General features: G+C 55.7%; 1 protein-coding gene across 6 annotated transcripts in view; it reads left to right on the forward strand.

Annotated features, from left to right (window-relative positions):
* The window catches only part of DOT1L (DOT1 like histone lysine methyltransferase), a 73,919-nt gene continuing 54,864 nt past the window's right edge, over window positions 1-19,055 (forward strand). For 3 of the 6 annotated variants that reach the window (XM_055248670.2, XM_055248671.2, XM_063620609.1), the window contains exons 1-2: window positions 1-334; window positions 17,829-17,872. In XM_055248670.2, coding sequence (XP_055104645.2) covers window positions 254-334; window positions 17,829-17,872 — 125 coding nt within the window. In that variant the 5' untranslated portion in view covers window positions 1-253. The remainder of the gene's footprint in view (window positions 335-17,828; window positions 17,873-19,055) is intronic. The other 3 variants (XM_063620610.1, XM_063620611.1, XM_063620612.1) reach the window with 1 other exon arrangement.

Raw genomic sequence — 19,055 nt, forward strand, 5'->3', positions numbered from 1 at the left:
CATTGTGCTCGCCTCACGCCGGCCCAAGATGGCGGAGGCGCTGGAAGCTCCGGGCCTGTGACTACAAAGAGGGAGCCGGGGGCCGGGCCGGACCGGAGCGCGGCGGCGGCGGCGGCGGCGGCCGAGGCCGAGGCCAGGCCCCCTCCCCTCAGCCTCCCGCCCCTCCCTCCCGCCCGCCCTCCTCCGCCCACCGGCGGCCCCGCCCCTCCCCCAACCGCCCGCCTAGCATGGTGCGGCGGCCGCGCGCGCGGACATGGGGGAGAAGCTGGAGCTGAGACTGAAGTCGCCCGTGGGGGCTGAGCCCGCCGTGTACCCGTGGCCGCTGCCGGTCTACGTGAGTGCCGCCCCCCACCCTCCCTACCTCCCGGCCTCCTCTCCTCCGCGGCCCCTGGGGACACCCCAAACACCCCCAAGCCGCGCTCGCCGGTTCCCCCTGCGGAACGGAGCCCCTGGACTCCACTGTCGCTGTTCCACCCCCGTTGCTTCCCGGCCGAGGGCCCCGCGGCTGTTTCCCGCAGGGTGGGAGCCCCGCGCGCCTGGGGTGGGAGCGGGAGCCGGCGCCCCCGAGCCCTGCCGCGGTGCCGTTGCCCCCGCCGGGCTGTCCCGGGCGCAGAACGGGAGGGGTAGCTCGTGCCGGCCGCGTTTTGACGGGAAGCCCGCCCGCCCGCCTCTCTCGTTCCCGGCGCTGTCAGTGTGCCCCGCCGCCTTATTTCTGTTTTTGAGGGCACCCTTTCCTGTCTCCTCTCCTCTTTAAAAATTAGGCGTTTGTCACGCTTTTCCTACTCGGGCACGGCGGGCCCGACCCTGCGAAGGTGGGGAGTTAACGTCCCCTGGAGTGGGCGGGAGCGGTCTGACCTTTGGAAATGGGGAATTTTTGTCCCCGTAATTTTGAGTGGGTATGGGCTGCCGTGGCCCTGGGAAATTAGGAATCTTTGACCTGTTGATCCTAGTTGGGGTGGGGGACAGGCTTTATCCTTGGAAACTGGGACTTTTGCCCCCCGATCTTGAGTGGGCAGGATTGGGCTCAACCCAGGAGTTAGTAAATTTTGTCTCCTTCATCTTGGTGACCGTTGGAAAATGACAGGCCGGGTGGAATGTTACAGAGGCACCCCACCGGCTTGTTCCAGAAACCCGCGTGCGGCTCTCGGGGTGCGAGTCCCGGCGTGGCCCCTGGGGAGGCGGGACGCGTGCGTCCGCGCTTGGGACCCTCTGGCCACATTCCGGGCCGGGCAGGGCGCGTTTTCGGGGAAAAGTGAAGCAGGCGCTGTCGGCGAGCGTGTCCGGGGCGCGAGTTTTGGGGGGCGCGCCTGCAGGGCCCGGCCGGGCATCCCCGCGCGCCCTGGGACTCCCGCGCGCGCGCTGGGCTTGTGTCAGTTTTTGGAAACGTGCTCGCTGGGGGCGGGGTCAGGACGCGGAGAGCGCTGGGGAGCCCGGGCTGGCTCACTGCCCCGGGTCGGTGCGAGTGGATGGGAGAGGGAACGCAGCTTCCAGTCCGGCCGCACGTCCTGCGCGCGGGGCTGGCGGGGTCGGGCCCTGGGGCTCTGGCTTCTCTGGTTGGGCAGCTCCGGGTGTGCGCCTGGGCGGCCTGAGCCGGGATCCGGCCAGGAGAGGTCCTAGGACAAAAACTGAAAGCAGAGGCCGCGCTTCAGCGCCCCGACCGGTTTCCTCCCTCGAACGTTCAAACTCCAGAACCCTTCCAGCCTCCACTTCTGTCTGTTGGGCTCTCATCGCTTTAGGTGGTAGAAGGGGTCTGACCCTAAGAGTTCTATCTGTAACTGACTGAAGATCATTTGAGGTGGCTTACCACCGTCCGACCAGCCCCAGTACATGGCTTCACATTTTTTTTTTTTGAGACGGAGTCTCGCTCTGTTGCCTAGGCTGGAGTGCAGTGGCACGATCTCCGCTCACTGCAAGCTCCGCCTCCTGGGTTCATGCCATTCTCCTGCCTCAGCTTCCCGAGTAGCTAGGACTATAGGCGCCCGCCACCACGCCCGGCTATTTTTTTTTGTATTTTTAGTAGAGACGGGGTTTCACCGTGTTAGCCAGGATGGTGTCGATCTCCTGACATCGTGATCCACCCGCATCGGCCTTCCAAAGTGCTGGGATTACAGGTGTGAGCCACCGCGCCCGGCCCACATTTTTTATTTTATTTTATTTTTTGAGTCGGAGTTTCGCTCTTGTTGCCCAGGCTGGAGTGCAGTGGTGCCATCTCGGCTCACTGAAACTTTGGCCTCCCAAGTTCAAGCGATTCTCCTGCCTCGGCCTCCCTGGTAGGTGGGATTACAGGCATGCGCCACCACACCCTGCTAATTTTGTATTTTTAGTAGAGATGGGTTTTCTCCATGTTGGTCAGGCTGTTCTTGAACTCCTGATCTCTGGTGATCCACCTGCCTCGGCCTCCCAAAGTGCTGGGATTACAGGCGTGAGCCACCGCGTCCGGCCTCACATTTATTTATTTATATTTATTTATTTATTTTTTGAGAGGGAGTGTTGCTCTTGTTTCCCAGGTTGGAGTGCAGTGGTGCCATCTCTGCTCACTGCATCCTCTGCCTCCCGGGTTCAAGCGATTCTCCTGCCTCAGCCTCCTGAGTAGCTGGGATTACTGGCATGAGCCACCACGTCCGGCTAATTTTGTATTTTTAGTAGATACCGGGTTTCTTCATGTTGGCCAGGCTGGTCTCGAACTCCCAACCTCAGGTGATCCGCCCGCCTTGGCCTCCCAAAGTGCTGGGATTACAGGGGTGAGCCACTGCACCTGGCCTCACATTTATTTGTATGTCTTCCTCTTTCAGTTCACCTAGGGCGTAGTTCACTGTTTGCAGGGTACAGTTCTACACGTTTTGACGAACTCATTGGGTGGTGCCCTGACCAGTGCTGTGGTCCAGGTGCACAACCCCCAGCTTCCCTGCGGCGCCCCTGTCCTCAGCTTGCCTGGGAGCTCCTGGCTGCTCCCCATCTGGCCTTACCTGTAGTTCTGCCATTCTCAGAAAGTTGGCTGAATGGAATCAACAGGACGTTCCCTTTTGGTCCTGGTGGCTTTCAGGCGGCCAAATCCGTGTTGCTGCAGGTTTCAAAAATTACCCCATTTTTTTGCTGACTGTAAATCCATTGGACAGTTGGACCACAAATTGTTTATCTGTTTGCCTGCGGGTCACAGGACTGTGGGCTGTTTCCAATTTTTGGTGATTAGAATAAAGCCGCACTAAACACCACTGGCGGGATTTTTGGTGAAAGTCAGTGTTCGCATGGTGAGGTTCTCAGGAGTGGACCGTACGACCTGTGCTAAGCGTCTGTTTAACATCTGCATCCCAACAGTTGCCACTCGTCAGTACTAAGAAACCCACTGGAACCCGGTGTCGGGGCCTGGGGTAGTGGTGTTGCCAGGGACCCTTTGCCTTTTCCCTGATACTGAAGTGAACATTCACGTGAAGGCAGCCCCGGTGTCCCCGCCCGCATGCCTGCTGCCCTGCCTGGCCAGTGCCCCATTGTAAATAGTAAGGGTGAGGGCTGGCGGGAGCGGGCTTTCTAGTGGTGGGCGGGACTGTGCTGCGTCTTTCCCTCCCTGGCCAGGCCCTGGCTTGGCAGGGTGTGCTGGTTCTGGCGCCGTCTGCGGCCTGTTCCTGCTCTGGTTGGCCCACTGCCGGGCCCAGCATCTTCATTCGCCCAAGTGCCAGAGGCAGCCTTCCGACAACCTCGCTGTGACATTTGTCATTTTCTGTGTTCTCGCTGAGGAATTTTGCTTTCTCACAAGAAGTGAGGGGCGGTTCTGATTTTCTTTTCTTTCTGTTTTTTTTTTTTTTTTTGAGACAGAGTTTTGCTCTATGGCCCAGGCTGGAGTGCAGTGGCGCAGTCTCCGCTCACTGCAAGCTCCGCCTCGTGGGTTCCAGTGATTCTCCTGTCTCAGCCTCCCCAGTAGCTGGGATTACAGGCGTGCGCCACTACGCCTGGCTTATTTTGTATTTTTTTTTTTTTTGAGACGGAGTCTTGCTCTGTCACCCAGGCTGGAGTGCAGTGGCGCAATCTCGGCTCACTGCAAGCTCCGCCTCCCGGGTTCACGCCATTCTCCTGCCTCAGCCTCTCCGAGTAGCTGGGACTACAGGCACCCGCCACCACGCCCGGCTAATTTTTTGTATTTTTGGTAGAGACGGGGTTTCACCGTGGTCTCGATCTCCTGACCTCGTGATCCGCCCGCCTCGGCCTCCCAAAGTGCTGGGATTACAAGCGTGAGCCACCGCGCCCGGCCATTATTTTGTATTTTTAGTAAAGACAGGGTTTCACCATATTGGCCAGGCTGGTCTCAAACTCCTGACCTCACATGATCCACCCACCTCGGCCTCCCAAAGTGCTGGGATGACACGCGTGAGCCACCGCGCCGGGCCGCGGCCGCAGCCGCAGCCGCAGCAGCACATTTATTCATGATTCATTCCAACAGCAGCTACTGAATACTCAGTGTTGTGGGGGCACAGAGGACAACAAGCCAATATTCTCCCCCCGCCACCGCCCCAGCATTCTTAGTCTCAAGAAACCTGTCAAATGAAGACAGGCCGGGCACAGGGGCTCATGCCTGTTGTCCCTGCACTTTGGGAAGCCCAGGCGGGAGGATCGCTTGAGCCTAGGAGCTTGAGACAAGCCAGGGCAACATCGTGAGACTCCATCTCTACCAAAAAATTTAAAACAGTGAAGTTAATTAGGTTATAAATAGAAGTTCAGCAGAGATACTGTGCTGAGTACAAGGTCAGCTGAGGTCCCCAGGGAGGGGCTGCCACTTCTGCCCTGGGGGACCTGTGGGTGGCTGCTTGGAGGAGGGGCCATCCGGAGGAGGAAGCAGAAATAGCCCCAACTGTCCACACTCGGAAATGAGTAGTTCGGAAGGGGTTTGCCCAATTGGCAAACGCAAGGGGGAGGAAGGGCTATTTTTGTTCTTATATGACCTGGGAGTTCCTGGATAACCGCTTTTCTTGAGCCCTGCGTGGCATTTCTTGTTTTTTTTTTTTTTTTTGAGGCGGAGTCTGGCTCTGTGGCCCAGGCTGGAGTGCAGTGGCACCATCTCCGCTCACTGCAAGCTCCGCCTCCCGGGTTCACGCCATTCTTCTGCCTCAGCCTCCTGAGTAGCTGGGACTACGGCGCCCGCCACCACGCCCGGCTAATTTTTTGTATTTCTAGTAGAGACGGGGTTTCACTGTGTTAGCCAGGATGGTCTCGATCTCCTGACCTCGTGATCCACTCGCCTCAGCCTACCAACGTGCTGGGATTACAGGCGTGAGCCACCGCGCCCAGCTGGCATTTCTTGTTTTTTTGAGAGGGAATCTCGTACTGTTGCCTGGGCTGGAGTACAACGGTGCGATCTCGGTTCACTGCAACATCTGACTCCCGGGTTCAAGTGATTCTCCTGTCTCAGCCTCCCCAGTAGGTGGGACTACAGGTGCCCGCCACCACGCCCAGCTAATTTTTTGTGTTTTTAGTAGAGACGGGGTTTCACTGTGTTGGCCAGGCTGGTCTCGAACTCCTGACCTTGTCATCCACCTGCCTGGGCCTCCCAGAGTGCTAGGATTACAGGCGTGAGCCACCGCGCCTGGCCCTGCGTGGCATTTCTAGGGCAGGATGGCCCTGCCCTTCTAGTGGGAAGGGCACGAGTGGCATTATTGGTTGTTTGCTGGGAAAGAACCTTCAAAGGCCACAGAACGGGACCTTCCCCCGGTGACTCACGGGCTGTGGGCGGGCAGGGGCGGCCTCCACTGGCCAAGGGTCCCGACTCTCTGACTCTCATTAATGAGTGAGTACATCTTCCGCCTGACAGCCTGGCCTGGAGCCCAGCTGTGGGCGGCGGTGAGTGGGCAGCCAGCAGTGAGTAGCAGCCGGGGCGGGGTGAGCTGTCCCCACCGTGACTCAGAAGGTATTTTCTGCTGCTGACCTCTGAGCTTGAGTGTCCTGAGTAATCCCAGCTCCCCCGGAGGCAGATTAACCTTTAGGCAGCTTTGTGTGAGTAAAGGAGTTGCTTTAAATAGGACAGAATAATAGAAAAAACCCAAGTGTCCCGTTTGGTAGCAAATGCACACTGCTTTGTTCCTGCTGGCCTGAAAGAGGTCGCAGGGGGCACTGGGGGGGGTGGGGGGTTGTCCAGAAACTCTGCAGATGATACAGGGACACTCCAGCCTAGCTTCTGAGGAGATTTTTTTTGTTTTGTTTTGTTTTTTTTTTTTTTTTGGAGACGGACTCGCTCTGTCTCCCAGGCTGGAGTGCAGTGGCCCAATCTCGGCTCACTGCAACCTCCGCCTCCTGGGTTCAAGTGATTCTCCTGCCTCAGCCTCCCGAGTAGCTGGGATTCCGGGTGTGAGTCACCACGCCCAGCTCTTTTTTTCCTTTAAAAATCTGCTTGTTAACTTCTGCTCATCAGAGTGTATATTTGGGGTAATTGGAGTCCGTGCTCCCAGGTTGCAGTCCTCAAATGTGGCCCAAATAAACGCTCTACTTATATTAATTTTGCTCCAGTTCCTTTCCTTTAGCTCGACAGTGTGAATCTACAATTATCTTAAAATAAAAAGTTTAATTAAAAAGAATACATGGTTGCCCAGGCACGGTGGCTCATGCCTTTAATCCTGGCACTTTGGGATGCCAAGGTGGGCAGATCACCTGCGGTCAGGAGTTCGAGACCAGCTTGGCCAACATGACGAAACTCCGTCTTTACTAAAATTACAAAAATTAGCTGGGCATGATGGTGGTTGCCTATAATCCGGAGAATCGCTTGAACCTGAGAGGGGGAGGCTGCAGTGAGCCGAGATCATGCCATTACACTCCAGACTGGGCGACAGGGCGAGACTCTGTCTCAAACAAACAAAATTAGATAAAGGAAAAAAGAATTTGTGTTCAAGTAATATTGGCCATTGATGGCTGCACATCGCTCTTGGTGTTACAGATTCCAGGAACAGGAAGATAGTGGCCGAGAGCAGCAGGCAGGAACAGACAGATGCCTTTCCACGCTTGCCCCTGGTGTGGTTGGGGGGCATGAATGAAATCCTTGCTCTTGTCTCTCTAGACCTGATGCATTTTGCATGCCTCACTGGGCACGGACTGCTTGGAGCTGTTTTTATCTTCCAGCACTGTGGGGTATAGGAAGGACCCAGTTCCTCCTGTGCTCTCCAGCAGTCAACACAGAGGAGTTCCGGAACCAGACACGCGTACCCAGGGATTCATCAGTTCTGTGTTTCCAACTGGGTAGCCCCGATTCGACTCACTTCCAACATGTCTACCTCAACACAGGCTCAGATCCCACGGGGTAAGGGCTCAGTCCCCAAGACTCCCCCACTTTCCATGCCAATTAGAGGCCCCACGTTGTGACCTGTGCTTCTGAGTGACCGGCTGTAAATCCAGGTTCCCATCACCCTTACCTCGGCTTGATTACATTGCCTCAGTGGCTCACAGAACTCCGAGAAACACTTAGGTCCTCTGGTTAATGATAAAGGAGGATCCACAGGATGCCCATGAATACTGAGAAATGGACCCTCAGGACAAGGCATGGGGGAAGGGCCCACCCCCTCCAGGAGTCTCCTGGAACCTGTCCTTTTGGGTGTTGTTTCTCTCATTAGTTTTTTTTTTTTTTTTTTTTTTTTTTTTGAGACGGAGTCTCGCTCTGTCGCCCAGGCTGGAGTGCAGTGGCTCAGTCTTGGCTCACTGCAAGCTCCGCCTCCTGGGTTCACGCCATTCTCCTGCCTCAGCCTGTCCGAGTAGCTGGGACTACAGGCGCCCGCCACCACGCCCGGCTAATTTTTTTGTATTTTTAGTAGAGACGGGGTTTCACCGTGGTCTCGATCTCCTGACCTCGTGATCCGCCTGCCTCGGCCTCCCAAAGTGCTGGGATTACAAGCGTGAGCCACCGCGCCCGGCCTTTCTCTCATTAGTTTTGAGATAGGGTCTTGCTTTGGCACCCAGGCTGGAGTGCAGTGGCTTGATCTCTGCTGACTGCATCCTCCGCCTCCCAGGCTGAAAGGATTCTCCTGCTTCAGCCTCCTGAGTAGCTGGGATTACAGGCGTGAGCCACCATGCCTGGCTAAATTTCGTATTTTTTGGTGGCACCTTGCTGTGTTGCCCCAGGCTGGTAGTAACTTTGATAAGCTTTGGGCCTCAGCCTCATGTTGTGTCGTGGGGCCTGAGGTACAGCAGGGGCCCCAGAGGAGTCCTCCAGGGAAAGGACTTCGAGAATGGTGTGGCACTGGCGGAGCCTTTTACCTGGAGGATCCCTGCATTGAGCTCTTCTGGTCCCGATTTGTACCGAGCCCTCCTCTTCCTGCCTGTAGACTGAAAGAATGAATTCCTGGCCCTGGAAGGTTCAATCAGCAGTTCTCGGGTGGAGGTGGCTCTGCCCCCAGGGGACACCTGGTGGCGTCTAGAGACATTTGCGGTTGTCACCACCGGGGTGGGGGAAGCCCAAGGATGCTGCTCAGCACTCACAGAGCTTGGGGCAGCCCCACCACCGAGGGCGGGCAAGAGACTCCGAGAGCTGTGCCTTTCATCACCTGGGGTCCCGGGCACAGACTCCCGCCGGGTGTCACTCGGTGTTCGCGTAGATGCCTTCTCCTGGGGGCAGCCCTGCCTTTATTTCCTGAGTGCTTCTTGGGACCATGCGTGTCTGGCAGGCCCTGGCCAAGATCGAGGCTTGCTTCCTGCAGTCCCCGCCCACTGTGTCCCCCTGAGGAAAGGACCTGAGGTGCAGTTAGCGTAATGGGAGTGTATTTGGGCCACGTTTGTGGACTGCAGCTCTGGAGACACAGATTCAAGTGCCCAGAATGTATTCGCGGCAGTTACAAGTGGGGCTTCCTGGAGAAACGAAGGGGGTGGCTTTTGCATTGGAATCACAGGAGTGATTGCCCGGCTCCACATCCTTCCTGGTATCTCAGACTCTAGGGATGTGAAGATAACAGAGGGGTCACATTGTGCAAATAGTGATAACCTTGTAGGTAATTCATCAGCTAGTGTGGAAACCCCAGGGGAGGAAAGAAGGCCTTGGGAGGGCGTGACTGAAACTCACTCGGAGGCTCTCTGGGCCTGTGGAGTTCTGCACAGCACGCAGCTCCCGCTCCTCGGACGCACTTTTCTTTTTTGTTTTCTTTCCTTTTTTTTTTTTTTTTTTTTGTTTGAGACGGAGTCTCGCTCTGTGGCCCAGGCTGGAGTGCAGTGGCGCAATCTCTGCTCACTGCAAGCTCCGCCTCCTGGGTTCAAGCGATTCTCCTGCCTTAGCCTCCCGAGTAGCTGGGACTACAGGCGCCCGCCACCACGCCCAGCTAATTTTTTGTATTTTTAGCAGAGACGGGGTTTCACCATATTAGCCAGGATGGTCTCGATCTCCCGACCTCATGATCCACCCGCCTCGGGCTCCCGAAGTGCTGGGATCATAGGTGTGAGCCACCATGCCCTGCCAGCCACTTTTCTTTCTCTCTTTTTTTTTTTTTGGAGACAGAGTCTCACTCTTTTTACTCAGGCTGGAGTGCAGTGGCGCCATCTCGGCTTACTGAAACCTCCGCCTCCTGGGTTCCAGCCTCAGCCTCCCAAATAGCTGGGATTACAGATGTGCGCCACCACGCCCAGCTAATTTTTGTGTTTTTAGTGGAGACGGGGTTTCACCATGTTAATCAGGCTGGTCTCAAACTCCTAACCTTGTGGTCTGCCTGCCCTGCCTCCCAAAGTGCTGGGATTACAGGCGTGAGCCACCGCGCCTGGCAATATTTTTCCTCTTTTTTTTTTTTTTTTTTTTTTTTTTTGAAATAACAGCCTTGTTGTGACAGTTCACATATCATAAAGTTCACCTGTTTTAGGCTGGGTGTGAGAATGGCATGAACCCAGGAAGCGGAGCTTGCAGTGAGCTGAGATCGTGCCACTCACTGCACTCCAGCCTGGGCGACTGAGCAAGACTCCGTCTCAAAAAAAAAAAAAAGTTCACCCGTTTTAAGTGTACATTTCAGTGTTTTTTAGTATATTCACAGATTGTGCAGTCATCACCATTGTCTAATTCCAGAACGTTCTCATCACCCCAAAAGGAAACGCTGCCGCCTCAGCAGTCAGTGCTGGTCTCCCCTAGCGTCCTGGCGCATTTTTCCCTGCGTGGAGGCCCACGAGTCCCGTGCTTTCCTTCTTCCCTGTCACGCTGTGGCTTTGGCCTCAGGCTAGAGGGTCAGTGGCCGTCAGCCTGTGCTCAGAAAGCCTGTGCTCAGACAGCCTGTGCTCAGACGAGGGCGAGGAGAATTCTGGTCAGCGCATCCAGCCTCCCTCCTGTGTCACTTTGCTGCTGGAAAAAGAGGGTCCTGATGGAGACCCCAAGAGAGGAGAGAACTCGAGGTGAGCCGCAGATCACAGTGAGAGCAGCCATGAAGCCGCTCCCTTACACAGTGGGGCTCCCTAAGAGCAGGGCATCCTCGGGGAGCAGGCAGAGGGTGCCTGCTCTTCCTTAGCGCCTCTGTTTGTGAGAAACGTCCGGGGTTGCGAGTAAACCTGGAACGTGCAGACACTCACTGGAGGCCAGCCAGGTAGTGCCGTCCGACCACCCTTCAACCCCAGCCTGCTCACCGGCCCTCTCAGTACAGCAGGCACGGGTTCTGCGGGCTGCCTGGAAGACCTCCCCCAGACCCATAGATGCTGTGTCCTTGGTGGTCAGCTCGTAAGTGTGAACCTTCCCGATACCTTGCGAGTGCCTCGCTATGCACTTTAAGATGGGGTCGCTCCGGTCATGTTTTATGAAACCAGAGGCCTAGTGAGCCCAGCTTCCTCTCACAGCTTCACAGCAGCCTGTGTGGGTGGCCTCAGCCCTTCTGAGCCCCTCCAGTATCGAGTTGCTTTGACTGTTTCCAGGGAGCTCCTTTGGTTGTTGGGTAGCTTGGGCTGTTTGTTTGTTTTTTTGAGACAAACTTTCTGTCACCCGGGCTGGAGTATTGGAGTTTAGTGGCGTGATCATAACTCACTGCAACTCCTGGCTCAAGCGATCCTTCCACCTCAGCCTCCTAAAGTGCTGGCACTACAGGCGTGCACAGCTGTGCCCAGCCAGCTGGGGCTGTTGCAGATGGGCTAGTTGTTATCAAGTCAGCTGAAGCCTTGTCAGCCATCCTTGGTCTGAGCTCTCCCTGGCTCTTGGGCAGCACCGTCCTCTTCCTGTGGAGGTCTGAGTCCCTTTTCACATGGCCCTTGATCCTGCAGACCGATGCTCAGCCAGGAAGCAACATGCTCTGATGTCCAGGCCCAGCTCTACTGTGAAGTAGCTGCGTGGACTTGGGCCAGGGCCTGTGTGGACCTTGGATTCAGGGTCAAGTCTAAAAATGCTCTGTCAGGTTGGGCACAGTGGCTCACACCTGTAATCCCAGGACTTGCGGAGGCCGAGGCGGGCAGATCACCTGAGGTTGGGAGTTTGAAACCAGCCTGACCAATGTGGAGAAACCCCGTCTCTATTAAAAATACAAAATTAGCTGGGTGTGGTGGCTCACGCCTGTAATCCCAGCTACTTGGGAGGCTGAGGCAGGAGAATCGCTTGAACCCAGGAGGCAGAGGTTGCAGTGAGCCGAGATTGTGCCATCACGCTCCAGCCTGGGCAACAAGAGCAAAACTCCATCTCAAAAAAAAGAAGAAAAAGCTTTGTCAACTAGAAGGGTAGAATTAGGTCCCTTGGGGTAAGGCTGCAGAAACACCCCATAAGCTATGTGTGTGATTTCACTGTTTCTAGTAGCCACATTTTTAAAAAGCGAAGATAAATTTTGTTTTTTTTTTCTTTTTTTAGAGATAGGGTCTTGCTGTTCACCAGGCTGGAGTGCAGTGGTGTGATCACAGCTCACTGCAGCCTTGAACTCCTAGGCTCAAGTGATCCTCCCACTTCACTCTCCCAAATAGCTGAGACTACAGGTGTACCTGCCATGCCTAGCTATTTAAAAAAAAAAAAAAAGCAAAAACTTTTTTTGAAGAGATGAGGGTCTCAATACGCTGTCTAGGCTGATCTCAAACTCCTAGCTTCATGCAGTCCTCCCGCCTCAACCTCCCAGAGTGCTGGGATTACAGGCATAAGCCACTGTGTCTGACCTCTTTTTAAATTTTTAAATCTATTTTATCTTTTTTTTTTTTTTGAGACGGAGTCTTGCTCTGTTGCCCAGGCTGGAGTGCAGTGGCGCGATCTCGGCTCACTGCAAGCTCTGCCTCCCGGGTTCATGCCGTTCTCCTGCCTCATCCTCCCGAGTAGCTGGGACTACAGGCGCCCGCCACCACGCCCGGTTAATTTTTTATATTTTTAGTACAGACAGGGTTTCACTGTGTTAGCCAGGAGGGTCTCGATCTCCTGACCTTGTGATCCCGCCCGCCTCGGCCTCCCAAAGTGCTTGGGGTTACAGGCGTGAGCCATCACACCCGGCCAATATTTTTTATGTTTTTAAGAGTTGAGATCTTGCTATGTTGCCCAGGTTAGAGTGCAGTGACGATCATGATTCACTGTGGCCTCAAACTCCGGGCTCCAGTGATCCTCCTGCCTCAGCCTCCTAAGTTGCTGGGACCCCAGGCATGGGCCACTGCATCTGGCCAAGGAGATAAATTTTCATAACTTATTTAACCAAGTATAACCGGAATATTATCATTTTATCATGTAATTAAAAAGTTGTTGTGGCTGGGCGCAGTGGCTCACACCTATAATCCCAGCACTTTGGGAGGCCAAGGCGGGCGGATTTCCTGAGGTCAGGAGTTCGAGACCAGCCTGGCCAACATGGTGAAACCCCCTCTCTACTAAAACAACAAAAATTAGTCAGGTATGGGCCGGCCGCGTGGCTCACTCCAAGACCAGCCTGGCCAACATGATGAAATCCCATCTCTACTCAAAATACAAAAAATTAGCCGGGCGTGGTGGCTGACACCTATAATCCCAGCTACTCAGGAGGCCGAGACAGAAAAATCGCTTGAACGCAGGAAGTGGAAGTTGCAGTGAGCCGAGACCGCACCACTGCACTCCGGCCTCGGCAACAAGAGCAAAACTCCGTCTCAAAAAAAGAAAGGAACTCCAATATGAACTGGAAGCCAGTGCTGGGCTCTTCCGCACAGAGGCTCCCACCCATAGACCAGGAGTACAAACCCAACCATGCTGCTCTAGACGTGGGCCCTGGGATGATCACCCAACCTCTGTGTCCCGGCTCTGCCTGGGCCCTCCAGGAACAGGTCTGTGCTGGAAACGCCTCTTGGCCGAGGCTCGTTTTACTAGACATCCACTCTCAGTTGGGGTTCCTCCAGGCCCCGCACACCCACCCACCATGAGAGGGAATGTCACCGCTTGGTCTTTGGGATTCAGAAAAGCCTGGTGAAGTCTGCACAAAGCCCTGGCCCCCAGTCCTCGGTCCACACAGCATCCCACACCACAAGGCACCTCTGGACAGGAGGCAGCACGAGCAAGAGGGGACGGGGACAGTAACTCGGGGTGCACTGCCTGGTGGGGACACTGTCTCCCTAGCTGTGAATGACAGGGAATGAGGCACCAGGATGAAACAGGCGTGGGACAGAGGGCACGGCTCGCGGGAGTTGCAGAGCGAGTTCACCCTGCTACTGCTTCTGCGGGGCACTCATTTTTAGAACTACACTTACGTGGCCCCCAAAATAATGTCACGCTGCCAAGGAGAGCAGGCAAGGGCAGGTGACACCGCTGTAAATCAGAGCGTTTCCAGCCTTCACACCCCTGAGTCATCTGGCTCCCGGGAACATTCTCTGCTCCAGTAAGGCCTGCGCCTGTGACAAGCGCTTGGCTAAATCCCAGGAAGGGGAACTTGGGCCGACAGTCCCCTCCAACCTGCGCAGCCTCAGGACACTCAAACCACAGCCGCAAACACTCTGCCAGCCAGACATGCAGCTCCCGCGGCCACCACTTCGAGACAGCAACTCCCTGTGACAAGAAAACTCCGAAACCAGGCGAGGCAGGGCCCTCTGTCAGATGATCACCGGGGAAGACGCTATGGAGAGACAGGAACCGCCGGGACCACAGCAGGCTGGAATTCCAGCTTGAGGAGGGAGAGGGGAACCCTGTCGTGGGCCCTGACTGTGAGCAGGAGGAAAGGGGTCTCACAGAAGCAGGACCCCGATATGAGGGAGCAGGCCCAGCACCCCTTCCTCCCGCCCCCAGCTCCTGACCAGAGAGCAGGCCGGCCCTCTGGGTGTCGCTTCAGATGCGCAGAAGCCAGTGCTTCCGGCTGCACCCTGCAACATCCCAGAGCACTCTGTGGGGGTCTGCAGGAAGAAGACTCCCCCGTGAGGGGAGCTGTATGGAGCGGCACCGTCCCGAAAGCAGCCACTAGCCACTCAGGGCTATGGGCACCCGACATGTGGCTGGCAGGACGGAGCTGTGCAGAGCACAAAATATGCAGGAAACAACCAGGCGTGCTGCACTCGCCCCACACACACAGTCAAATCACGCAGGAACAATTTTTTTTTTGGAGAAAAAGTTTTGCTCTTGTCGCCCAGGCTGGAGTGCAATGCCACGATCTCGGCTCACTGCAACCTCCGCCTCCCGGGTTCAAGCAAATCTCCTCTCTCAGCCTCCCTAGTAGCTGGAATTACAGGCACCTGCCACCACACCCAGCTAATTTTTGTATTGTTAGTACTACTAACAATTTTTATATTATTAGTAGTACTAATAATTTTTGTATTACTAGTAGTAGAGCTAATATTTGTATTACTAGTACATGTTGGCCAGGCTGGTCTCGAATTCCTGACCTCACGATCTATGCCCAGCTTGTGTTGAAGTTCTTTAGCCACCTTTGAGCAAGGGACCCTATTTTCACTTTGTCCGAGGCCTGCAAGTTCTGCCTGCTCCCTCGCCACCCACGCCAGCCCTGCTCTCCGCTCTGCCCAGCCCCGGCTCCTGCCTCCTCCTATTTCTTTTTCTTTTTTTTTTTTTTTGAGCTGGAATCTCACTCTGCTGCCCAGATTGGAGTGCATTGGTGTGATCTTGGCTCACTGCAAGCTCTGCTTCCTGTGTTCAAGAGATTCTCCTGCCTCAGCCACTGAGCAGCTTGGATTACAGGTGTTTGCCACCACACCTAGCAATTTTTTTTTTTTTTGAGTTGGATTCTCACTCTGTATCCCAGGCTGGAGTGCAGTGGTGCAGTCTCAGCTCACTGCAACCTCTGCCTCCTGGGTTCAAGTGAATCTCCTGGCTCAGCCTCCTGAGTAGCTGGGATTACAGGCACGCGCCACCATGCCCAGCTAATTTTTTTTTTTTTTGTATTTTTCATAGAGATGGGGTTTCACTGTGTTAGCCAGGCTGGTCTTGAACTCCTGACCTCAAGTGATTCACCCACCTCGGCCTCCCAAAGTGCTGGAATTACAGGTGTGAACCACCATGCCTGGCCATTTTTTCTTTTTTTAGTATTTTTTTTGTAGAGATGGCGTTTCGCCATGTCTTTGGGAGGCCAAGGCAGACAGCTCACTTGAGGCCAGGAGTTTGAGACCAGCCTGGCCAACATGGTGAAACTTCGTCTCTACCAAAAAAAAAAAAAAAAAACAAGAAAAAAAACCCAAAAAATCTCCAAAAAAACACTTCACTTTGAAATTTTTTTTTTCTTTTTCTTTTTCTTTTTCTTTTTTTTTTTTTTTTGGAGACGGAGTCTTGCTCTTTTACCGAGGCTGGAGTGCAGTGGCACGATCTCGGCTCACTGCAAGCTCCACTTCCCAGGTTCACGCCGTTCTCTTGCCTCAGCCTCCCAAGTAGCTGGGACTACAGGCGCCCGCCACTACACCTGGCTAACTTTTTGTATTTTTTTTAGTAGAGATGGGGTTTCATTGTGTTAGCCAGGATGGTCTCGATCTCCTGACCTTGTGATCTGCCTGCCTCAGCCGGCCTCCCAGAGTGCTGGGATTACAGCATAAGCCACCGCGCCTGGCCACGCCCAGCTAATTTTTTGTATTTTTAGTAGAGATGGGGTTTCACCTTGTTAGCCAGGATGGTCTTGATCTCCTGACCTCGTGATCCACCCGCCTCAGCTTCCCAAAGTGCTGGGATTCCAGGCTGGGATTCCACCACGCCCGTCCCTAAAGTGGTTTTAGAGTTAGAAGAAAGTTGCAAAGCACTGCACAGACTTTCCATGTGGCTTTATTTCATCATAGTACCCTGATCCGAACCAAGAGGCGGGCGGAGCTGTGGCCTCAGTGGCATATATGTCCCATCCCATCATTGCCATGAGCCCTGGTGTCTCCTGTCTCCCCTATCTAGGCTGATCACTCAGTGCATAAGGAAAGCTGGGAGGTCTCCTATGGTCTGGCCTTTGGAGGAGAGCCAGCTGGGGTCTCTATGCGGCACCCCTCAGTCAGGCTTGGTTGCTTCTCTCAGGGTTATGCTGAGGTTCTGCATCCTGGCAGGAGCCCCATGATGGGGTTGCGTCCCGCTGGGCCTTGGGAGGCTCGTGGCAGCTGCGTGTCTCACTCTGGTGACGCTGGCCTTGTGTTTCGTCAGGTGGTGTCCACAGGTGCCCCGTTGGTTGCTTTTTCTCTGCCCTGGGAGAGCCATGCCTTGCACGGCTGCCTGGGTGGCCTCTGACGTGCCCTGTGGACTGCAGCATCCAGTGGATCGCGTCTGTAACTGTTACTGCTTCGGCGTTTACCTCATGGGGATTTAAAACAAAAATTGTTCATTTTTATAAAGAAGACATGGGCTGGCCGGGCACGGAGGCTTGGGCCTGTAATCCCAGCACTTTGGGAGGCTGAGGTGGGCAGATCACCTGAGATCAGGATTTCGAGACTAGCCTGATCAACATAGAGAAACTCTGTCTCTACTAAAAATACAAAATTAGCCAGGCGTGGTGGCTCATGCCAGTAATCCCAGCTACTCGGGAGGCTGAGGCAGGAGAATCCCTTGAACCCAGGAGGTGGAGGTTGCAGTGAGCCGAGATTGCGCCACTTCACTTCAGCCTGGGTGACAAACAAACAAACAAAAAGACATGGGCTCTCACTGTTTCCCAGGCTGGCCTCGAACTCCTGGCTCAAGTGATTCGCTCCCTGCACCCAGCCTGTTGTGGGTTTATATCAGCCCAGTAGCACGCAGACGCGCTGTGGAAAGTGCATGTGTCCTGGTGGCGTGCACTTGGTCTCTGATTCTCGGTGATGGGTGTGGAGTCGGAGAGGCTTGGGTGGCCCTGCTGGGTGTGAACCTGCCTTTGACATTGGCCTTGTAGAGGGAGCGAAGGGCAGGGTGCTGGACGGGGAGGGTTCTGTGTCAGGCCAAGGACCTTGGTTTTAGTTGTGGCAGGTTCTGGGCTATGGCGAGGCCGCCCACGTGGGCTAGCCCAGTGGTTTTTTCCCATGGTACAGTTGGGGAAACAGGCCCCGTGGAGGCTCTATCACTTGCAGTCACATACCAGGCCTTTGCCGAAGCAGGACTCCCAGCCAGGCTGGAGCTCCGTGGCTGGAGCGGCGTCGGGAGAATTCCCAGTGGGCCTGCGGAGCGCAGTCTGACGGGCTTGGGGTGTGTTGAGGCATCAGTTGACCTCTAGGGAAAAAATGGGAAGACACGTGGAGCGGAGCTTGGGGCGGCCGTTTGCTTTAGGGTGGGAGAGGAGCAGGACCGGAGGCCACAGACTCCATCCCAGGCCTCTCCCTGCTCGCTGCCTGTAGTAGGACACAGCGTGCCAGGAATAGGTCCCCGGCAAGATCTGTGTTCCCTTCGTGGTCCAGGGTCTGGGAGTGTCTCTGGTGGTCCCCGCTGGGTGGTGGGCTTGGCAGCTGCACCAGTTGGGAAATGAAGAGATGGGAAGTTGGTGGCATCGCTTGTCCAGGAAGAGAGCGACGGGCTCACAGGGTGGAGGATGGCTCTGCGTCTCAAACCTCTCTCTCTGTTTCAGGATAAACATCACGATGCTGCTCATGAAATCATCGAGACCATCCGGTGAGTGCACGGCCCGCAGCGTGCTGTCTTCACAGCCCTGGGCCGCTTCCGTGGACACCCGTGCCCTGCAGATTCTGTTATGGGGATGGCTCCCGCAGGGGTGGACTCCTGGAGGTGTTGCGAAGCGGATCGGGGTGACCCAGGGACGGGTAGAGCTGCTTCTCCCAGCTCCATTCCTGGCCAATGGGTGCCGAAGTCCTGAGCTGCTGGGGTGTCCAGTGGGTCCTCCAGGGGTGTTGCCCTGCCTTCCTCTGTCTCCTTGTCAGTCTCCCCGCTGTGGGTTTTGGGCCGACCTTCACCCTCACGCGCCCTCGACGGCCTCCTGTGTCTGTGCCCCGTGGGTGCAGAGAGGAGCGTTCCGGGGGTGACTTGGATGAGCAGGAGGAGGAGGCCATCCCGTCCTCGTGAGCTCTAGCCTGGGCTCCAGGGTCTGTAGCAACAGTGCAGGGAGGCCCTCCGGGTGCCTCTCTGCTGCCCACTGGGAAGCTGCCCATGGTGGCCGGCATTCTGCGTGTCTCAGGTGCTCAGGGTCAGAACCCTCATTGTGTGGCACCTGCAGGGAGGCCACATGTGTCCATGTGGTCCTGGCATCTTGCCGGGCTGTTTTTTAGCATGCTGGGCTGTGAGGACACGGCCCGTGCCCACGCCCAGCATCTGCCCAGGCCTGCAGCTGCCACAAGGGCCATGCCGAGCTCCTCTTGGCCCGGTGGCTCTGTGCCGGGCCCCTGGCTCCTGAGGCCCTGTGGTTCACTGTTGGGGCCCAGCGGCACCTCCCTGGCCAGGTTGTTTGAGGATTAAGTGAAAGCGTTTGTATAGGTCGGCCAGGGTGGGCCTGACCCAGGATCCGTGCTTAGAATGTGGGATCTGCTTTTTTTAAATGTCATGATCCGTGGACCAGGCAGTGGAGTAGGGGCCCCTCTGTTCTTTGTAAAAGAAGCCTGGTGTTATGGTTGGAGGGAGGGCTCTGCATCAGGCAGCTGGACCCCAGCCCAGCCCAGCCCCCACCCAGCCCCTGCCCCAGCCCCAGCCCAGCTGCAGCGTGCTTCTGGCAGCCAGCCGCCTCTCTCTGCCTGGGTTTCTCTCGTTGCAGCCGGGGGCCAAGACTGTGCTGGCGTGGGCCTCTGTGGGTGCTCCTCACAGAGGGCCGGGCAGTCTTTTTAAGAATGCTCAAGCTGTGCACGGT

This window comes from Symphalangus syndactylus, chromosome 17, assembly GCF_028878055.3.
Source record: "Symphalangus syndactylus isolate Jambi chromosome 17, NHGRI_mSymSyn1-v2.1_pri, whole genome shotgun sequence".
NCBI classification, from domain to species: Eukaryota; Metazoa; Chordata; class Mammalia; order Primates; family Hylobatidae; genus Symphalangus; species Symphalangus syndactylus.